General features: G+C 34.8%; 1 protein-coding gene across 3 annotated transcripts in view; it reads left to right on the forward strand.

Moving 5' to 3' along the window:
- Positions 1–23,750, forward strand: part of CRIM1 (cysteine rich transmembrane BMP regulator 1) — a 180,295-nt gene that overhangs the window by 94,361 nt on the left and 62,184 nt on the right. For 2 of the 3 annotated variants that reach the window (XM_068676419.1, XM_068676420.1), the window contains one exon: positions 15,503–15,624. The exons of the other annotated variant lie outside the window; for it this stretch is intronic. In XM_068676419.1, the coding sequence (XP_068532520.1) occupies positions 15,503–15,624 (122 nt within the window). The remainder of the gene's footprint in view (positions 1–15,502; positions 15,625–23,750) is intronic. 3 annotated transcript variants of the gene reach the window in all.

Here is a 23,750-nt window from a genome sequence, read left to right on the forward strand (position 1 = left end):
GCACTTAGAGCAAAAAAAGTCCTTGAAAGAGTCATTTTTTCTTTCTTTGATAATATTTAAAAATATAGCCAGTTGTTTTGCTGTGTGTTAAATGTGATGACTGACATTTACTTGTATGTTATGTAAGTGACCAAAACAGTCTCTTGCACACCAAAACCGCAATTGTACAAGCAGGCTCAGAGTGTGTGAATTATCAAATAACTCTGAATTGCCCTCAAACCACTTGGAAATCTGATTGCTGTGTATTACTGGGATCAGAGCATAACAGGGGATCAGGACTGGGATAGATGAGTTCTGAGCTCCTGGAATCTTATGATCAGATCAGAATTTCTGAGTGTTTTGTGTGTGTGATTTTTGTTTGTTTGTTTGTTGTGTGTGTGAGTGAAAATTTCCGTCCTCCTTGATGTGTAAAACTGCAAAAAAACATAATTAGCATAGCTTAGTCTGCAGGCAGGTTGAAACAATTACATGAGTCTTGTACTCTTATTTTTAATTTTGTGGCTCAGCCTATGTTACTTGATATAGCTGTTATGCAGGTTTCTAGATTTTTGGAGTGTATTAATTCAGCATAACCAATAACACACTTGTTAGTAGATAGTGGGAAGGGAAGAAGGACAGACAAATCTATCAGCATTAAGACCATGTAGATGCTTTACACGTTGTGTATCTGCTGGCAATTTATTTAATTATTTAGAAGCTGTCTTCCTTCAGAAGCACAGCAGTGATCATTCATGTGCTGGTGGTAAGAATAGTAGTTGAAGTGTGGGTGAATAAACAAACACAGAGGACACAGGAACAGCCAAAAAGAAGAGCAGATGAAGATTAGAGAAAGAGAGGTATTTGTATGAAAAGAGAGCAGAAAGGGAAACTAAGTTCAGTTACTTTTGAACATGAAAATCAAATTATTTGAATTCCAGTTAGAAACTGATCGGATCTGAGGAAACATTGGACCTTTATATCTGAAGTGAAGATCTTAATATCCAATGAACCTTTCATTTCAAATCTATAGAAAAAGTGGAAGTGGATGTTCATGGATAAATGACTCTACCCATGGAAAAGAAGGCATTTTTCCTTGATTTGGGAATTTCTTAATAAACATAGTGAATATTAGCAATGCATTGACTGTAATTCAGTTCAGAACCACGTAAATCCATATCATAGCTCTTTCTAATCATTAGAATTAAATTCAAAAGGAGTGACATTGTATGTTTTCGCAAACATATAAGAGTAATTAATTTAAAGGAAAGAGTGATTCATAAAATCATAGTTTTTAGTCTTCATCAAACTTTTGTTAGGACTTTTTCAAAAGTTACAGTTTTCGTTTACTACTACTAAAATACAGCTTAACAACAGAAGTGGAGAGCAGTGAGTATCGTGGTAAATGACAAATGAGTGCCTGTCACTGACTCAGTTAACAGCTGACAACTTCACATACAACAGGAGCAGATCAATGTATGTCCTGCTTCTTGTTCCCGTCTAACTTCTTATTTGCAATATGCTTGGAAAACAATTCATATCCTATTAATGTATCCAGTTTTTATGACATGAATGAATTTTCTTCAAATCTTTCAGATCACTGAGAATTTTTTGTAAGTGCAAAATTCTTTATCAAAATTTCTTTTTTTATATCTAGGAAGAATGGCCTGTAACAGGGCCTGTCTTCTGATTGCTGTTGGCTTTTGTCTCTATTGCTCCCGTGTTTTTATACATTCTTCATGGAATTATGTGCAGAAGAGTAAATAGTATGATCAAGTAACATCACACTAAATATTTTTACATCCTCTTTATGCTTTTGACTGCTCTCTTTATTACAGTCATTAGTAAACTGATTCTTTTGTGGGTTTCCTTTCTCCCTGTTCTAGCTTTATATTCCTGCTACTGCATTTTGCGTTCTGTCTCCATGTTAAGATCTTTTTTTTTTCCTGTCACTTCTTGGTCAAGCTTTGAATAAGAAACAGGTAAACCAAGAAAATTCTAGAGAACAAGAGAGGTGTTAGTACTGTGCCAATGTTTGAAAGAAGAAAAAACAATTACTTAAAGCCTGGTTATCTTGATATCAATTCTGAGAAAACTGGTGGAAAAATGATAAAAAATTGAATTGATAAGGATTAAAGGATGCAATTATAGATAAATACAGCCAGTGTTGCTCTTACAGTTTTCTGAAACTTGATTCTGTCTTTAAGATACTAAACTTGCTTTAAAAATCTGGCCATATGAGCTCATTCCCCTCAATTTCTGTGCTCTGTACTCACTAGTCCTCTTCCTTGTATTGGCTAAAAAAGAAAAAAGCGGGGTGGGGGAGTTAGAGGGGTCTAATTAATATTGTATTATAAGCTTTACTTTTACGAAATAGAAATGTTTCCACTTTCCCAAACTCCTTAACATTGAAGAAAAACATTTCCCACACCCATCTTCCCCAGATTTTGGAAGGGAATCAGTCACAATGAGTCAACATCTTGCTGATAATATAAGACGTTTTCCTGAGAAGAAAGAAGCATTTAGGAGTATGTTCACTAAATCCCAGCAAGATGTTCGCTTGACCTACTTATTTAAAAAATTCACACCAGAAGCCCAAATACGTTCTAGATTAGAAAAGGCTCAAAAATAATTGGTATGTGTTTGTCTATCAAAATCTCAAGTCATGTGTCATGTGTCTCAGTCTTAGCTTTAGAAAAGCAGCTTCAAGGTTGCAGTGGAAGGACAAGAAAAAGAACATGCAAATGAACCTCAGCAGAAACAAATAACAAATTGCAAACAAACTTTAAGAGGAGTGAGCTGTTAAATTTATCTAAATGAAACAGGAATATAGGTCATGATGATTAATCACTTCATATTTCAGATAAAACTGAAGAAGGGCTCTTGACAGATTCCATTATTTTCTTGCAAAATTGGAGTCCAAAAGACTCCAAGGCTTGAGGGATGAGCGAATCAAAATTTTTTTGATTCAGACCAATTCACCATCGCTTAGTTACAGATGGTTGGATAGCATAGCAAATGCAGAACTTTCAATTGGATAGAGTAGCGTGGAGGAGTAGGACTATGGGCTTATTGTTTAGAAGAAAACCTCTGAAAAAGTTTCTTCAATGAATTAGTCATAGATTTTTTTCTATGTTTGAATAGTCTTTGCCCTGTTAGTTTTACTTCATATGCAGTTAAAATGTCTCAATCTGTGGCTGCTATGAATGGCAATGCCAGAGTTTGGTTTTCAGTGTCACAAAAAAAAAAAAAAAAAAAAAAAAAAAAAGACTAGCAAAAGTGTTAGTTCCCTGGATGGTTGTATAAAGTACCAGTGATTACAATGTAGAAACTACTCGCTACTTACTTTTGGGGGAGAAATTCACATGCATATTTTGTTTTCCCCATTCCTAAAGCTTTAACTGGAAAGCCCACCCTGCCACATTAAAAATAAATAAATAAATAAAAAAGCATAGTATGAGGACAGCTGTTTAATTTTCCAAGAAAATACTACTTTGTTTCATAGCACAATTCTAAAATGTATGTGTTTAAAACATGAATATACTCAATTTAATAAAAATATGATGATATTCTACAGTATTTATGAAGAGATCAATTAATTTAATCTCTCCCACTAAAATTTAACAAGATACATTTTCTTATATGGTACTTGTCAATGATTCAGCTGTTAATATGTAAGAAAACAGATTTTCACTTTTATTTTATATGCAGTAGTGTAGAATTTGTAAATTATAGCCACAAATGAATTCAGTCAGTCTACTTAAGTTACAAAGTATTTAACTCTGTGCTTTAAACTTTTACATTTCTTTAAAAGCAATATAATTGTCTGAGTTAACACTCAAGTTGCATATTGAAGAAAAGTATTAGAGAGTAATTAGGCTAAATAGCATAAGAAGGAATAAGGATACCAGTTAATATGTCTGCATTTAAAGTTGAATCTAATATCCCAAACAGTAAATATTTGTTTGTTGGGTTTTATTTCCCAATATAAAGAGAGATTTTTCCATTAAAAATATATGGTTCTAGGAAAGGAATAAAGTAACCTGTAGATACTTGATGAGTAGGAAAGCTGCTGCTATGTTTTATATTTTTGTTATTAACACAAGGATTTTCAAAAATTTACTTTGATCCTTTTCTTGAACAAATGATAAAACTTAAAGCAAACTTTTAGTATTCTTATTTGCATTTTTTGAATTGCACATATAAATTTTTCAGCAGAATTTTGATTTCATTTATAAGCTTAAACATTAAAAGATGTTGATTTGGAAATAAATGCAAATTTTACTGCTGGTACCAGTAATGTACTTAATTTAACAAGATATATCTTGGTAAAGAGAAGTAAACAACAGTTCATTTAGATTCTCAGATAATTACAGTTTTTACAGCTAAAGAAAATGAGTGATACTTGCATGTAGTAGCCAATCATTTATTTACTCAAGGTTTATTTTAAGCTATGTTTTACATGGAAATTGAATGCTACTTAAAACAGTACAAAACCAGAATTTATTATCATACCTAAAGTAAAATATATGTATAGTAATAATAAAAATAATAAAGAAACAGTCTTTTGTATCTGTATTGTACTATATATTTTAAAAAAATAATCATATGCTTTATTTAGCAATTCTGAAGGCAACGTTAAAGAATAGTAGTAATTTACATGTATATCAGTCTCTAAGTTTTGTATACCCTTACTAGATTGACTTTGATTCTAAAGGAAGAAATTACCTGATTTATTATTTGTAGCCTTTTGTTTCTAATTGAACTTAGCTGTCTTGGGCACAACATGGATGCCACTGGAGAAATTTATAATTAGCATTTTTGATTTTATTTTTTAGAAAACTTGTAGATAGCAGTCAAGCCAACTTGACTGTCCTTTCATTTTAGTGAAATGAAACAGATCTTATGGCAACTGTTTCTACAAAAATAACATTTCTTCAGAAGCCATTTAAATATAAATTTATTATTTTTTTATCTTTCTAGATTGCTTTAACCAGTAATCAATTTCTTGTTAAGGTACTTTATCCTGTTTTGTAACATCTGTTGTGTCCACAACCTGTCACTGTATTAGATCTACCAGCCACTGGTATGTATTCTGTGTTTCTTGTTATACCAGTGTCTAGGGAATCCTAGTAGCAGCTAGACATAAACCAGCATGGTCCTTTTCTTCTTATTTTATGGTGGCCACCTGAGCCATACCTGGGAATTCTATAATTGTAAGTTTTCTTTTGAGCTATTATTTGCATTGTATTTGAGAGTATGAGACATGGCTGGTTGGATAGTGTTATTCTTCTGAAAGCAACTGTAGAGGTGGCCTCTGAGTCCCCGATCATCTGTGTATCTGTCCCATTCTGTAGGAGATGTTGTGGTTAGTTCTTCTCAACTGTTTGTCTGGACCAGATTTTTCAGCCTTGCTCCTGTTCATAACATGATTCTTTCATATTTGCCTGTATTCGTTTTTTTTGGTCTTCCTACTGTTGGAAGACCTTAATTTTATGAAATATCATTTGTTTGAGTGTTCAGTACAGGATTCACCAACCTTCTTTATAGAGCAGATATGATTTTTCAGGAGATGTAATTTTTCTCTCTTCCCCAAGTACCAGTCACCTCTCTTAAGCATTTTTTTTGCTGATACAGAGGTCTCCCTTGTATTTGTTTTAGAATTTTTAGATCCTTCTCCTCCACCCATCAAGAAATGGTATCCAAGAGAAAGTGGTTGTGGATCCCAGTTTTTGTTACAGGAAAGTTCAGCTGGAACTGGTAAGACAAAATCCAAGCACCTGTATCTTCCTGAGATTTCTGTTCAGGATTTGACTTCTGAATAACCTTTGTAGCTGGACCTGAGGTCTAACAAAAGCATGTTAAGGTGCTGCAGAAGCTTTGCCATGCCTTCAGTTCTTTCATCAGTGTGTTGGAACTTCGTTTTCCTAGCTATCATGGCCATCTTGCTCAGGTTGTTCCTACTGTACTTTAAATCTATCAGACCATTTTTCCATCTGAAGTACTAATAGAAGTACTATGGTGTTGTAATATGTGGTGTTGACTTGGAGATTATTCCTTACTGAAGAGGTAGTTTTTGTCAAAGGAATGGCTTCCATTGATGCTAGTGGAAGCCATCCTACATCAAGCTCAGGCTTGCAATTGGATTTTAACAGAGTTGATGAAAAGTCTAAATGGATCACTACAGTTTTGTGAAGCTTCATAATATCCAGAATTAGGAGTTTAGGCAATTTAACGTACTTTATTTTTTAAAGAGAAATCCTTAAAAGTTAGGAGACAGAAAATACTTTTTCCAGGAAAACCATTTTTCTTCAATCAAATGTTAAGTGAAAAAGTGTTATTCAGTGCCATTTGCTGAGTGCACTGTACAGAATATCCACAAGCAATGTGCATAAAAGCAGGGCATATGTGACCTATATAGGCAACCCATTGTCAAGGTCCATCTTCTCCATTTTGGCCTCTCAGAAGATGTAGTGAATTGCTGGATCCAACGATGGAGCTATACCCTTCTTCCTCACTTAGCACAGCTGTCTCAGCAATTCCTAGATGTTCTCAGAGTGATGGTAGTTACTGTACTCTGGCATCCAGTTTCACAATATGGGCTGTTTTGGCAAGGAACCATGTTTTCCTGAAGTCTACAAATGAGAAAAAGATGATAATAAATAAATAAATAAATAAAATTTAAAGCCCCATCAGTAAAACTTGAACAGAAGCTCTTGAGACAATGAAATGATGTTTATGGAGACTGATGGCTGACTTCTGAGTGTCAAAAACTGTCAAACTTGAGAATATTTTCAGAAGAAATATGCAAATCTTCTGCAGGAGAAGCTGTAAATTGTAAATATAAGGATCACTGCATGCATCTTTTATAAGATCAGCATTTTGCACCTGTATTTTATAGGTTATAAATATACATCCACACTCTTTCTATCAACTCCAAGAAGGTACTGAATTGCAAGAAAATGGTGCCTAAAGGAAGGTGCCTGTTACTCCTAAAGGGGGTGGAGTGGAGAGGGACAGCTTTTGCACAGGGGAAGGAAGTGTTGATAATAGTTATACAAGCATCTTCCTTTTTTCTATATAACAGTTTTTATGAAAAAGTATAGCTAGTAATTTTTCTGACCATTTCCTGTTAATGTTACATTTATTTCTTCACATTTCAATTTAAAAAGAAATTTTAATCCAGGTAGATAAAATTAAGAGTTACTTTAATTTGCTTTTATGCTGGTATTTTATGCTTGGAAGCAGAATGAAATTTTGATGTCTATAAAATCTGTTGTTTTGTTCTTTTGTGGCAAAGCAAGCTGGTCATTGAACTCAGACAGCTTACAATAAGCAAGGTGGTGGACATTTTTCTGTTACAAATCTTAGTTTTCACTGGTCTGTCTAAGGATTAGTGTATACCTTGAACACACTAAATGTTGCTCCCTCTGCTCACTTCCCACACCATTTTTCTCTGTTGGTTCTACTTACTCAGCTGATTAATTTGTTTGGTAATTGAATATGTGATTTAGTTCAGAATAGTTGCTGACATGAACAGGCAAATTTGTATTTGTAACACAAAGATCAATAATGTATTCGACAGTTGTTCTCAAACTCACAACTGTATGCCCAGGGAGACCCATATACATAAAAAAAGCAATAAAATTATCACTTGTATGTTTGCAGTTTAGAAGGGATATAGATATGAGAATTTCCCAGCAGTTTGCTGACAATACTCAGAGCCAGAAAGAATGTTAACGTTACTGAGATTGTATCAAAAAAGTTTGAAGTTCTGTTTTCTCTAGAAAACAGCAGGGAATTGTGTCAGTTTTCAGCAGCCCCAAAATACTGTTTCTTTTTTTCCTTCTTAAATTGTTTAATATTTGAGAAGCAAAACTGAAGATTTCTGAACCATTTTAAAATAACTACTCTTCCTTGAAATTTTAATTGTGGAATTTCGAGAAAGTTATTACTAGAACAAGGTTACATTTCTTGCATGCATGGCTCCTGCTACATGAATAAGATCTGATTAATTGAATGGAGAAGTTTGGTTTCAGAAATGCTGGGATTCTGGAGCAATATTCTGGACTTGATTTTAAATAAAGTTCCTAATGGAATACATTTGGAAGATAAACTACCACGTTTACCAAGGTTACTTTTGCCCCTTCTGAACTTTCTGGAGCTTTCTGGCCTTTTACATGAAAACTTACAGTGAAGTTAGTGGAGAGAATGGCAGTAGGCATGATCACTGCATGGAACAGTTGCCAAATAGAGTCTTAGTTGATGTATCCTTAAACTTGTACAGAGCTGCATTCAGGGATATGAAAAAGTTACTGTAAAGGACATGGAGAAGCTAAATGTGGAATAATTTATTTATTTTTTTATTTCAAAGAAGAAAGGGGGGACCTCAAATCAAACCATCAGATAAATTCAAAAATAATATGTGTTTTGGTTTCTGTTTTTTGTTTGTTTGTTTGTTTGCCTGTTTTGAGGGTGTGGAGATTGTTTGCTTATCTTGAGTCAGGAAGATATTACTTGATTTTAGGGAGACATATTCTTTCCTGGGTATCTTGAATAGACCACTGTCTATGGGAGAAGGAAATAAATTACTAACTCACTTACCAAGATGCTGATATTTGAGAGCATAGACCATGTCTGTAAAGATCACAACTGTCATTCTAGTGTACTCTGGGATGTGTTCTGCATGAACTGTTTCAGCCCCTCGTGGATCTTCTCAGAAGGAACCCAGAGCTATGTTTCATGCTATGTTGATGAAGCAGTTTATTGATGTCCTGGAAAAATGGTTATAGTGATACTTGCCACTCCTTTTTCCAAACCTTTTTTCTTTACTTAGTACAAGCCAGTGAGCTCAAATAGTTTGAGGCAGGAATTTGTGCTAGATGACTCTTCAGCCTGCCTTGTTACAGGTGTTCATTTGTATTTCAGCTTGACAAAGAATTGAGAGATATTTGAATGATTTTTGTTCCTTTTTGACTTAAATATTAGAATGATTTTTCAAAGTTATTCTGCTAAGCAGCATAGAGCAAAGAGGAGAAGTCATCTCAGGACAGCAACTTGCCAAGGAATATTATTATTATTATTTTTTAACTCTATTTAAATGAGAAAAAGAAGTGACCAGGAGGGTTTGGAATTATATTTCCTAATATGTTACAGAAAGAGCACTGTACCATAACAAAACATTATTAATTTGGTAAAGCAATAAATGCTTGGAGTTGATACAAATGTCCTTTCTGTGAATTGATCCCATTCCAGACCCTCACAATTTGTATCGTTGTTAACTGGAAGATGGAAACAATTTTTAGGTATACTCAATCGTTGGGTTTGAAATGTTATGATATTATGAAAGGTGAGGCTGATAAACCTAAGAAAACAGTGACTGAAACAGTAACCTTGTGGTTAAAAAAAATAATAATAATCTAAGATAAAAATATAATCTGTTATGGTAAAATACAAGAAAAATGCAGGGTTGGACTGGCTTATGTTGTTTTATTCATGTACTGATTAATTCTAAAAGGTCTATACATATATCAGTGTACTTGGTTGTGTGTCTGCTTGTTTCACAATACAACGTTTTTGTGACTGTTCTCTTTTCCCTTCTCATTTGTCTGGAAAACAGACAATTTAATGTTAGTCAAATGATGAAATAAAGTCATCTGGTCAAATGAACTGTTTGCATTCTAGTAAACCCTGGAAAGATTATAATCTACTTGATGTGAATGATGATTTTACAACTCTTCCCCTCCTTAGCACATTTCCTAGTTCCTAACAGTAATAATACAGAAAATATGCGTGAAATCTGTTCCTTTTTTTTTTTTTGCAGTATATTTAATTAAAAGCTAGATAATCAGCTTTTGTAATATCTAAATGTTTCCTATAAATAAATATACTTCTATATATATCTATACACTATACTCATGGAAAAATGCACTATTTTATTGGGTATATGTTTGTAATAACACTCGTATCTATGCATATATCTAGAATTTTGGAAGAGAATTCTTACTTGGGAGCATACTAGGTATGATTTCTAGGTAAGTAGACCCCCTGGAGACTTAGAATAGGAAGCACTTCCATATGAGACATTTAGTTGATATACAAGCAATGAAATATTTTTGAGCATTTGGAAATGGTCAAATATAACTTCTTATATTCACCTTCCACAGTTCATCTGTCATCTCCATCTGCGGGTTAAATATTGATCTCCAAAATAAAATACTAAAAGCTATCCAAGAAGAAGGAATATTTTCATTACTTAGTCATATATTCAAAACTGAAAATGCAAAATGTATAAAGCAGTGACCCTGAACTTGTGGGCTAAAACTCTCCAACTGTATCTCTGAAGATTTAAAAAAAAATAAAAATCTATCTGAACCCATTGGATGGAGGTGCCCAAATGGCTTTGTCTGCAGTGATGCTTTTTGTCTAGGACTAGTGTTAACATTTTCTAAAGCTAGCATTTGGTTGATTCCTTAAGCTGTAACTTCTCCAGCTTAAAACTCAACATACTGCTTACTTAACTGACATGGCTTCAGGTGCAGGTAATATGGACAGAATCCTTTGTTGATTTCATGAGATTGTCATTTTAATATTTCATTTTGCTATAACATCATCTCTTATACCATATGCTTGATGGTAGGGAGGGTCTTTCTTGCATTTAATCTTTTTCCTTGCCACCATTTCACCAACCTTTGATAATGCTGAATATTCTCTTCTGAATATTCCCTCTCTTAGAGTATCTTTCAGCTGTTAGTATTATTGACAGATCCGTGGGAGTTTTCTCTCTTACGTTTAGCTAACACAAGTGCTACTAAAAGTAATGTAATTTGTATTAGATTCCCGCAAGGACCAAAAACAGAGGACTGTGATAAGACCTGCAAAGGAATGTGACGTGTGTTTCAGGAATGCATTTCTCCAGTCTCAGTGCTTCAGACTTGATTTTGTTTTGAGCCTTAAAATAAATATCCCTCTCCCCACCTAACCCCCACTCCAACCTTCCCATACACGGGTACTAAGGTTTTTTTCTAGAGTGGCTGTTCTTATTTTCATAGCCATTATGCCTTGGGCCTGGAGAACTCTTTTGATCCAACCATCAAAACAGCTTTTCTGAGGCTACTAAGCCCTTTTCTCTTTTTATCTATTCAATAACAGAAGTAAATGAACCAAGATTAATTAGATTTTAAATAAAAATTGTCATTTAGAAGTGCTCTGTTTGATTATTTTTTTCTTCATCCTTTTAATTTTTACATTTTTGGTGATATAAATGAAAAAAAATGAAAAATTATGTCAGAAATGAAAACAAAAAACAAGTGATAAAATTATTTCTGCTTTGAAGAATTTAAAAACTGCAGGAAATTCAAATGAAACATTTGGTCATTTGTATTATTGAAGCTGTTATGTTTCTCAGTCTGTAAAGCGTTGGTTAATGAACACAGCTGGATTTTGAGAGTAGTTTTGCATCTGGTCCTTTCTATACTGAAGCTCTTCTTGCTGTTTTTGAAATTTCTAGGATTTATTTATTTTTATTTTTTAACCTGAAGAACTGGACACAGTTCCTTTTTGCCTGTCAGTTTCAGTCCGTTTTTTTTCAAAAATTCTGTCAAACTTTGGTAAAGTTGACTTCTTAGCTAGGTATCTTGTTTTCTTCCTGGCTCTCCTGCCACCTTTTCAGGTTGCGCTCTGTGGCATCTCTTGGATGACTTTTTGATTCTCTTTCTTTTTCTTTCTGGGCCCTTATAAAGATGCTTTGTATTCTCTTACAGGACTGTCCTCCTTACTTGCTAAAAGGACATGTTCCTCTGTTCTGATTTTACTTCTTTTAGGGTATTTGCTGGTATTCTGATGTATGAGTTTACTTTACAGTCTTTGCTAATAAGGTATGTGAGGGGGAGATACTGAGTGATTCTTAGTACCTCAAATACTGACCTCTCTTTAATCTTGCAGTTTGTCTATGTACCTGTGCTAATTCATGTTACAGTAGTGTAGATGTAGCCTGTGTAAAGAGACAAGGCAACATGTAAATTTGCCTTCTCTCGTGGAAGCTTTTCTTATAGTAACTTAAGCTGTGCATGCTTTCCCTAGACAAGTTATGTTTACAGAAAGAGCAGCTCAGAGGCAACATTGTGAACTGCTGAATCTTACAGAAATTATTTAGGGAGGGGACATGGTCACTATCAACAGACTTACAACAAATCCAGCCTACTAACCTTTCTCCAAACCTAATGCTCAGTAGCAAGGCTAAGATACACCCTGCACATGGATAGCTGCCTTTGATGATGCACAAAGCTGGAATACAACTTCTCTTCCATCCCTCTTCTCCAAAAAGCACTTCAGAAATAATCTAGTACTATAAAGCTGATTTTGCTCTCTTATTAAGAACTGGATCACTTATTCAGAATTTCCAGATGTTGTTGTTCTGGCAGTGCTTACAGCTGTGCTCAGCTACCAGAATTCCTTGGGTTCCTTACTGAAAGACTTCTGTCTCCAAAACAATGTTTTCCATGCTAATAGCCTGGAAGATGGTCAAAGGTTTTCCTAGCAGAACTGGCTGAAAAGAATGCAAACTATTTAAGTCCATCTGCTTTGACATTCTCCCATGCAGGGACTTTTTTTTTTTTAATCCAAATGGGAAGTCAATTTATTAAAACTTTTGGAGGGTGGGGTTTCGTTTTGCTTACACTGTTATATTTGTTTTTTTTTGCTGTTTTTGAATTAGTATGCTAAGTTTTGATTATTCTGATTGGAAGGGATTTGTTTCTGCAAAAAAGAAACATTGGCTCCCAACAATCTTCTAAACTTCTTTTTCAGCTCATGTTTTAGAAGATTGTCAATCATAAGTTATTCAGTTTTATGGGTTTACTTTTGGCTGATAATTTTTAAAAGCAGTTGACTGAGAACAAAAATGATATAAGTTAATAATCTAACCATTTCTATTATCCTGGAACAAAAGTCATTCATGATAGTTTGTGAGGCAAGCAATAGAGAGAACACAGTCATGTCTGGAAAAGGTCATTGTGAATGTGATATGACTGAGCGGTACTTTCAGCTCACAAGATGTGTGCCATTTTCTCTGTGGGGGAAAAAAAAAAAAAAAGCAAAAAAAAAAGCATGGACTTACATGAAGTTTGATCTGTGTATTTTCCCAGTGGTTATTTTTGTATTCCATATAGGGTGGTTGAAGTGCAACCTATTTTTTTATCAAGGTTTATAAAATTACTTTGATTTTGTCTGTACATGTTTTGTTATATGTACTTTTAAAACACTTTTTTCTTCATCAGGAAAATGTAGGCACTTATGTCAGGGTTTTATTGTTGGAAGTGAGAAGCAGCTTCCAAAGCAATGACTGTTGGATGGGTTAAGATACCAATTTCTTGAGCCTGACAGTGCTAATTGGCTGATTTCTGAGGTTTTTTTTGCTTCTTTTGCTTTGTTTGTTGTTTTTGTTGTTGTTGTTGTTTGTTTGTTTTGTTTTGTTGGTGGGGAGGGTTTTTTTTTGTTTGGTTTTTTGTTTTGTTTTGTTTTTCCTCAATAAATATATTCTTCTTACTTGGGCAGAAAAAGTTTAGATAGTATGGATTTCTGTAAGATTACTTGCGTGTCTTAGCATACTCTTGGTTTTTTCCTTTCTTTCGGCCAAAGGGTGCCATAGAGGAAGGGCACCAAGAGGAAGGGTACCAGCCTTCCTCTGCTGGTACTCTTGAATATATTTTCCACTAATATCTGCTGGGTTTTGTAGGATAAGGAAAAGCGAAAACAAAGGAGGGATAAATGTTTTCTTGTAATTTTATTTGAAGAAACATTTCTGACAGGTGTGCATCCCACATCTTTTTCTTCATTTGTGCTTTGTACCATCCCAACCCTAAACCTTCATTGTCATGCTGGAGGAGAGGAGGGACTAAGTTATCTTAAAGGGAAGCCACTGTCACAAATCCTTTGTTTTTTTTGATCCCATACAGCAGAAGCAATGTTGCTTCTTTTTTTTTTTTTTTTCCCCTCTACATCTCTGAAGACAAAGACATACAGAAAATAAAAGTTTCCCACCTTTTTTTTTTTTAATTTACAAATAAGTTGTGGGGAAAAATGTCAAAAGTAAAGGTATGATAGGTATAAGAGGTATAGGTATATTGGTATAAAAGCTATAGGTATATAAAGGTATAAAGCTATTTTTCCCTTTATAATAACATAGTGCTATAATAAAATATTTTAAAAATACTTTTATGATAGTATGTTGAAGGTCCTCTGAGATTACTTTAGTTTACTTGTACTCCATGCAAATTTCCTTTTAAGTAATACTTTTCAATGTAGAATTTTACATTTTTCCAATGCTGATGAGACTTAAAGGGAGAGCCTTCGTTGAGAGAACTTCCGTCATTCATTGAGCCCTGGTCTAAGATTCAATGGCTGTTGGACAATTTGTAAGACAGTCAAAGTAGAGGAGAATCAATCTTCTTACTTTTTAAAAATAAAGAATAAGCCAGCCCAATAATTACTGATGGTGTTTCTTATGGATGGTTTAATTTGGGGTTTGTCTTGGAATGCGTAAATATATTTGCAGTAGTTATTAACAGCTAGAGTTCTTATTTTCATTTCTTTAACTTGTAATTAAAAGATCTGCTCAGTTTTTTTGTTTCCTTTTGAAGTTTGTATGTATTTGTAGGAAGCTAAATTAACCTACATTTTTTTTAAAATAAAAATCCTGTCAACTTCTATTGAAAATGTAAGTGCTATACCATGACATTCTTGGCTATGATATTTGAATATTTCTTTTTGTTCATTGTGTTCATTTTTATGGAAACTTTGCTGTTTTATTCCATTAGTATGCCCAATATTTGGGGCAAGGACTGTGTTAAACGTAAACTCATTGAAAATTTAAAGTGTTTGACTTCTAAACAATTATGGTAATCATGAAGCAAAGAATCTGGAAACAAATGCAACTGCTGTTTATCTACATTTTGTCTTCTAATTCTTTAGGCTATTTTCTTAAATAACTAAATTTTACTTGCATGGAGAAGACACCTGCAGTTATTTTCATTTGGCTTAAATGTAATGATTCTGCAGGATGTCTTTAATTATTCCCTATGTAAAACTGGGCATAATACAGTTTCCTAATGTGAGGATGCTATTTCTTCTGAATAGGTGTAGTTACTGCTATTAGCATTTCGTCAGGTTTGATTATTCATGGAATTGAAGGAGAAGCCTGCTTTTACAAATCTGAAGAATATCATTATTTTCAAACAATCTTGAAACAATATTTTCCTGAATTTCTACCTGTGCTACTGCAGTATTGAAGTAGTACAATACAACCTTTTTTTGCTTGACCCAGCAGAGTTCCAATGATTAAAATAATTATTAAAAAAAAAAAAATAGGTTGATAAATGATCTTGGTCATTAGATTGAAAAGAAATGATTCTAAAATATAAATACTGGAACTTATGCTATAGCTTTCCATTTTCCATTTGCTTATTCTTTTCCTTTATGTGTGGTTTCATTTACTTATGGGTTTTTCCTTACTTGTCTTTGGTTTCAGATGCGAGTGTCTCTCTGGTTTATGTGGTTTCCCTATGTGCGAGGCAGGCTCCGTTCCCCAAATAGTCTCACGTGGAGATGGAACACCTGGCAAGTGCTGTGATGTCTTTGAATGTGTCAATGGTACGTGAAGTTTTCTCTTGTACCTGGAGAGGAGGATTTTATGTCTGTGGGAGATGCTGGGTATTTGGTTATTTTTATTATGTTGTCAAGATATAAGAGAGAGATAATTTCCTTGAAGATCATTCAGTAAGAAGGAATTTGAAGTTTTATTGAAGATATTTAACTGGGAAAATGTATCATTTGTAAGTCATCATGTTCCTTTTATTTCTAAAGCATTTTTCCCTATAACCTCAGGGAATTTGAAATTTAGTGAAAGTCTCCCTTTCTGCTTGTTTTCCAAATGCTCTTTTGCCAGTAGCGAACACCAGAGTTCTTTTAGAAGTGATATTTTTATTTATTTATTTATTTATTTTTTTGCTAAACTCTGGAAGTGCTTTTTGCAGCACTGTAAACACGTGCATAATATTTAGACAGTTGGGCTTGCTTAAAAGAAAAAAAAAAGGCACTTGCAAAGTAATTTTTAGATGTAAAACTTTGAAATTGTAAATCAGTGTAGGAATAGACAGATTCTTTTTTTTTGCTTACAGATGTAAATATTTAGAATTTTTTTTTTTTAATTAATTTGTCATGCAAATGACTGTATCTCAGGATGGCTCCGTGGTGTATGTGATGAGTTGGGTAACGACTTAGGTATTTTGCTATTGATCAGTGGAAGGAGAAAAAACATTCTGAAATGTTGCATGCTCAGATAATTTCTGAGCATAAGAAATTACATGCTGGTTCAGTATTTACTAATTAATATTTATTAAGTAATATTTAATATTGTTCAGTAATGCATGTATCATATGCTCGAAACTTTTATTTTTGCATTCTTCGCTGCACAAAAGCATTCGTATAAAATATATGTAGTTCTCCAGGAGAATGTAATATTTACATGTAGTTTTATTATAAACACTTAAGTACTGATTTTAAAATAATACTTAGCACATACAATACCTACCTTGTTAGTGTAGTTGTAAGCAACATTATATATATAAAAATAAACATTTTCCATATGAATAAAATAATTTACAACAGAAAGAATCACAAATTCTTTAGCTTCCAGACTAATTTTTAATCAGCTTGGGTTAGGACTGTAGATACTATAGAAATAAATGCAATTTACCTAATTTGCCTGTTTATATATTGTCTGTCATACTAAAATAATACTAATTTTCCTTTGTTCCATTTTCTTGGCATTTTATTAAAAACATTTTAATTTCTGAGATTTTTAGCACTTGATTTACTGCGTGGCACACTGCAAGGTAGCACTTGGTATTTTGAGCAATGCTAAGCCAGTTTCTGATGTCTTTACTGGCATTAAACAGTCTCTGAGGTACCAACTGCCTTGCTAGCATTGCTGTTTCTCTTCAGGTAGCAAGTTATTTGGGGTACAGCTGTCACAGTTCTTGCAGGATACCTCGTTATCAGGTGTTAGATGGAGCTGTTTCGGTTGCCCACTTTTCTTTGTCCTTGATCATTACCATACCCTATTTCTGAATTGATTATACTGATTATACTGTCCTGGCACTATTGCCCTGTGTATCACTGCCTTTCTCCTTCCTGTAGCTCACTCCAAGGACTCATCTTCACTTTATTAGCCTATGAGGACAGTATAAATTGAAAGGAGAAAAAAAAAAAAGCTGAAAAAGGGAAGCAGAAAGGTGAAACAGAAGGAAACCAGAGTTTGTTGAAAAGGATAATCTTTTGTCTTGTTCATATATATATATGTTCAACTATATATATATATATATATATATATATATATATAGTTGACATATATATACGTCAACAAGATGAGAGCAACTCTAAAACTCCTGCTTAGGAGAGTTCTCTGTGCCACATTTGAGCTGTGTGGCAGATCCTTGGTGAAAAAGACAAAATGGTCATAAAACTTAATTTGCACTGCTTTATAGTTTGGGGATTTGGAAGTGCATTTTAGAGTGGTCAGGTTCAATTTTATATGTTATAAATATATAATATAATATAAAATAATACATAATTATAACATTATTAATGTATTTCTATATTAAGATAAATATATTTATATATATATATCCCTACCCTTACTTTTCTTAGTTTAAAAAGAAAAGGAGGCAGGAAGTTTGTTCATGAGACTGACATTTAAATGTTAAAATCTGATTCATGGCTTTCAGAAGGGTCTTGAAATGTGAACAAGTGCAGAAGAGGTGTACTGTTAATACAACATGGAGAAAATAATTTACAATGATAGGCTTAAATCAATTTCTTCACTTTGATGGCTTTTTTTTTTTTTTTTAAACAATGTAATGAGAGCCAAATCAGTAAGATCTAGGACAGACTGTTCTCAGCGGTGAGGGTGGCTAGCTGTTGGCACAAACTCAGGGAGATAGTGAATTCCTTATCTTCATCCTTTCCAATTAAGATTTGCTGCCTTTTTAAAGAGCACGCTTTAATCAAATCCAAGTTAATGGATTTATAGATTTATAGGTATACATTAAATAATCAGTGTTACCAACTAATTCAATTAATTCTTGGGTTTGAAGACCTCTGTAAACAGGCAAGAGGGTTTAATAAAATAGGACATGTGCAGTGACATTTATATAGTTTTCCTGCTGTTATAGTATCTATTTAATGATAGAATTAGGGAGGTGGGGGGAATAAAATAGGGAGGTTGTAGGGTAACTACATTGTGTTTTTAAGTAAGCCTAATGATGTGCTGTGTTGAAGCCGGCCAGCCTTCTGTACTACTTACTACAAGTGTGTGTGAATGGGGTGGTATGGCAGAGGGAGGTTGGGAAGGCAGCCTGGAAAGGGTAGAGAAGAGCCTGCTGTTGCGGAGCAGCTGGCTGGTGTTGAGTGGATAGATCTTGTGTAAGGGCAGCAAAACACATGTAGCATAGAGACTCCATTAGCAGTAGGTTGTCTTTGTTGTTAGCATTTGGCAAATGGATCAGTCTTTGTTTCACAAACATTTTTTTCCTGGATTTAATATAAAACTTCTTTGGAAGCTCTGTGAAAGATTTGTAGGTTCTGCGTGGTTCTCCTTGTAACCAGTGCAAGCTGTCTCAAACTAACAGTAGGTCAGTTTGTCTTAGAAAAGCATGTTGTTTGGTGGTGACAGAAACCTCAGCAGCAGTCATTCTTTGTAGATCTTGGAGCTGTTGTTATTTACTGCTGACACAGAGCTGTGTGTGTGTCATGGGCAACACAATGGAGGGAAGGGATGCCACCCAGAGGGACCTGGACAGTCTTGAGAGGTTGGGCATGTGCAAACCTCATGAGGTTCAGCAAGGCCCTGCACCTGCACTGAGGCAATCCCAAACACAAATACAGACAAAACCATTCAGCCTGGAAAAAGAGAAGGCTCTGGGGAGACCTTAGGCCATCCAGTACCTAAAGGGGGCCTACAGAAAAGTTGGGGAGAGACTCTTTGTCAGGGAGGGAGTGTTGTAATAGGACATCTTTAACTTAAAACTAAAAGAAGGTAGGTTTAGATTGGATATTAGGAAGAAATCCTTCTCTATGAGGGTGGTGAGGCACTGGCACAGGTTGCCCTGAGAAGCTGTGGATGCCTCATCCCTGGAAGTGTTCAAGGTCAAGTTGAATGGGGCTTTGGGCAACCTGGAAGTGTCCCTACCTATGACCCTATGTCCCTGCCTATGAGCCTATTCCTCATTATAAGAACAGCAGTCAATCAATACGCTCATCATTGTTTTCTTGCTTCCAGTTTATATTGTGTATGTCCTTATGCTCCCCATCCTGTGTAATCTTCTGTTTCTTGTAGTTTGTCACATAATTGTGTAAATATTATTTATCACCAAAATAATGCTTACTCCTGCTTGGAAACAGTTCTAATGTTTTAATTTATTGAAACTGGAGTTTGTTATTGAGTTAAGTTTTACCTACTGTCTGTGGCTGTTCAGCATTTAGAAAATGCTTAGAAAATTTTCTCATTGGTGATAAGCAAAAAATATACTACAGAAAGAGGATACTTCTTAGTATTTCTGTGTTAGATTCTAAGCATTATGAATATATGCAGAAAAAAGAATATTTTACATTAAGCTGATATACTAGCTGGAAACATAATTTTATGCTTTTTAAAACACTGCTGTGGGTTACAGTAATGCACCATTACAATTAATACATGGATATTGGAATCTGCTTTCCTTCTAGAGGATTCTGGATAGGATATTTTATAAATATGGGGGAAAACTGAGCAAGAGATTCCCAAGATGCAGCCTTTCCCCAAAGCCTGCATTATATTGAAATGAATTCAAGGTTTCTCCTGATCCACTCAACATTTATTACTCATTTATTTTTGTCTGCTAATCGTGGTGTGCTGCCTTTTCTCATGGGAGAGGTTGTAAGGAAAAAAAAAATGATTCGGCATTCAATTACAAGCATCAACAAATGAATCTAAAGAGATTGAAAGCTGCATGTGCAGTGAGAGTGGAAATGTTTGGAAACAAGAGAGCATCCAAACTGCCTGTTCTCTAATTAGCTATTGACGCATGGGCCTCTTGAATGTAGGTTGCGCTAAAGCACATAGTGACTGAGCTGTGCCTTAGAAATTTGAGAGCATATTGCTAGAGCATCCTGCAGCTGCTTGTTTCTGTCAGTCAGGGCTTCCACTTTTGTGTAAGTTTCCTTGAATGCAGCAGCTAGTTTAAAAGGGTGTCTGATGATCTTATGAAAGACAACAAATTGCATGTGTGAGAGTGGTCCTGGTAGTCACTGCATCCAACTGGTCCAAGAAGACTGCTTTCTGCCACAGCCATGTAGGAGCAATGATTTCAGCATCTGACCTTGTCAGGAGTGGCTGTGGAGCCACTGCTGCTCCATTGCCCCAGGAGGTGAGCTCCAGACTTCCGTTGCCCTGTACATTGAGAGTGGGAGTACCTTGTGCATGCCCAACAGTAACAGGCATTGATATGGGGAAAAAAGGATGACAACTTCCACTGGGACTTGAAACTGTGACCATTTCTACATGTATACTGCTGTTTCAGGCTATACTCTTGAGCATATGATGTTATGGAAGTGAGCTCCTAAATCATCATGCTCGCTCACCTGATGTGACACACAACTTCTGTTCCATAGCCACTTCTTTATTTTTTTTTTCACATTTGAGAAAATACCAGTGACATAAGCCATTTTTCTTTTCTCTTAACCTCTTGGCTTTCTTGAGTCTGTATGGTATTGATACTGTGTTGCAGGAGAAATTAAATCCCTCTCTAATTGCACTTCTTGTCACCTGTTGATGCAATTACTCCTCACAGCAGTTGTTATTTTGTTATTAAGCTCACAGTGTGGAAAAGGTTAAAGGTGATGCCATCATTTCTAAAGGGAAATATGAATCACGTATTTCTAAAGGGAGCATCAATGAATACTAAAAGGAATCTTACATGGGGAATACTGTGTCAGCAAGGAAAATCTCCACTAAAGAGGAAGGACTAGAGTCCAAGTGGAACACCCCACAGGCATCAGTTGTCAGGATCCCATTCATTATTCATTGCACTAATCTTTACAAAACTTACGTGACAAATAAAAATATTATTTGCCTTTTACTCTTAAGAAATAAGGATTCAACCAGGGCAAGAGTCTGTCCTAGAGCAAAGAACTAAATATAATCCTGAGCCTAATTAAACATTGCTGCATATTTCTCTCTAGGCATCTAAAAACATAGGAGCTGGTTTTTTTTGTTTGTTTGTTTGTTTTTACTTTAAATAGAGACCTACTTTAAAATAAAAACCATGGAGATTGTCCAGCTAGTTACTGGGATATGTTCAGGATATTTTTGACATCAAATCGAGAAGGACTGTTCTAGACTCGATACCAGTGGCTAGAGGGGATTATGTGAGAATGCAAAGATAGAACATAACTGTGAAATAGTAGGGTTTGTTTGTTTGTTTGTTTTTGTAGAGCAGGAGAGATAATCAAGTTGCTCTCTTGAAGTTCAGGTTTTAATTTGGTTAAGCTGTCAAAGAGTTGGAAGGTTTGTATGTAAAGCAAAGAATAAACAAATGGTATTAATGAGAATTGTGCTTTTCTTCAAAAACAGAAGTTGAATACAAACCTTGCTAAAGTGGGAGTACAAGTAGCACAGAATTGATAATCTGTAAGAAAAATCAAGACACAAAATATCGCTTTCAAGGAGCAAAAGAAAACAAATGGAGAAGTAAATAATAAATGGAAGATTAATATAAAAAGAAGATAATCTCGTTCCAAAAAGAAATGAAGAATTAGTGTTTGTGGGGCGGGTTATTGTTTTTTCATGTTTGCTTGTTTTGACTAGAAACATTTTAGCAGTATTTGAAAATCAAGGTTAATCACCAGCCACGGTCATATGAGAATTTGGTCTAGTATACTGAAAAAGCAGGCTAGTCTACCAAGCTATGTCAAATGTTTTAGATCCTCTGAACCTGGATTATACTCACTGTAGTCAAATTGGGAAAAGTATCTGAAACAATATGTGCCATTACTGGTTACATTTAAAATTGAAGGAAAAAAGAAGGTGCAGAAAATTGGAGGCCAGTCAAATACCAAGTCTAACTTACTTCATTTATTAATGAAAACCAAGATACTACTTATATTCTGTGGAACTGATGGTATGTCATGTACAAGAATATTAAATGCTAGATGGTGCAGTTTGGTATGATTTTAAAACTACAGTAAAGTAACTTCTAGTATTTATTTTCGTGAAGTCATATTTTTTGTTTGTTTGTTTGTTTTTGCCAAAGGGAATTCTATTGGTAAGCTAATGTCTCCAGTTATGTTCTGACTCTCAGTACACACTTAAACCTCAACAAAGTCACCAACACTTTGGAGGACAAGTTTAGAATTAATTTTTTATTTTTTTTTTTTAAGACAGGAGGAGATGGTTAGACCTGTGCTAGAATCCTACTGCTGAGCATCATCATTTAGCAATAATGCCAAATCAGGGCCTTGTGCTAACATATTTAGGTCTTTTTTCCTGCAATATTAAGCTTTTCTCATACACTGGAAGCATATCACACAGATGGACTTGTGATGAATGATGAGCTATGCCAGTAGTTTTAATGGTGCTGAGATTTTTGCAGATGTTTGTGTCCTATTAACATGCCTAGGGCTAAACTGATCACAGCATGTATTTTCTCTGTGATAGATTGACGGAGACTACTGGGATTTAAATGTATTCCTCCCTTACAAAGAACATGGCTTGCTTCCAGGAATTTCTTGGCATTTTATTTAGAAAATCTCGCACCGTAGCAGGGTGTTTAGAGCACAGCCACAGTGTTTGGTGGCCCCAGCTCCTCCTTTGGCCATCCAGGTGGTTTTCTGTGCTAGGGCTGTAACTTAATGCTGAGTGTTAAAAAGTTCCTTTTCTAGAAGGTTGTATGGGCAAAAGGGGGATAGCATAGAGGAAAGCCACAGAAACAATGAGACATTTAATGGCATGAACTTATCAAGAAAAATAAAATCTGACAGGAATGAGTGTATTTAGTCTGCAGGAGAAGATGGTGGCAGGGACACCCAGAATTGGTCCTCTTAGCAACAGATTTGCAGGTTAGAGGAAGGTAATAAACTGTATTACATATACCCACATATACCCTAAAGATGGGAAAAGTAATAAAACCTAGGACGCTCCCTTTTGTTTCCCGTTTGTGTCTAACCTGAATTACCCATGATGTAATTTGAGTTTAGTTACAGTATTTGAACTGTAGAATTATTTAGTTGGTTGCAGTTCCTCCATTACTGATGTTTTTAAAGAAAATATTAAGCTGGGAATGTTTTAGGTAGAGCTGCTTCTGTTGGGATATCTTTCCATGCTATTTTCCATGATTTCACCTCTACCCTATGTGGTGACTTGGAAATAAGCCTTCTGTCTCTTAAGGTTATGCCTTAAGGTCTTGTCTACTGTGTTTTAAATAATGATAAAAAGACAGCGGTATCAACCTGCATAACTGTCTTTCCTCTGAAGTTGTCTAAAGATTAACGGGTTGAGATAGGCTGGTGAGGTAGACAGAGAAAACAAATCTTGCTGAATATAGGCACTGTGTGTAACTTGTGAAATCTGAACACAAAAGTGTTTTCTAATGTGATGCTAAAAGTGTTTTCTAATGTGAGACTTTCTCTACTAGATACCTCACTATGTAAATCTGTTTTTCTGTGATTACTATACATCAGTT

Source organism: Anas acuta, chromosome 3 (assembly GCF_963932015.1).
Source record: "Anas acuta chromosome 3, bAnaAcu1.1, whole genome shotgun sequence".
Taxonomy (NCBI): domain Eukaryota; kingdom Metazoa; phylum Chordata; class Aves; order Anseriformes; family Anatidae; genus Anas; species Anas acuta.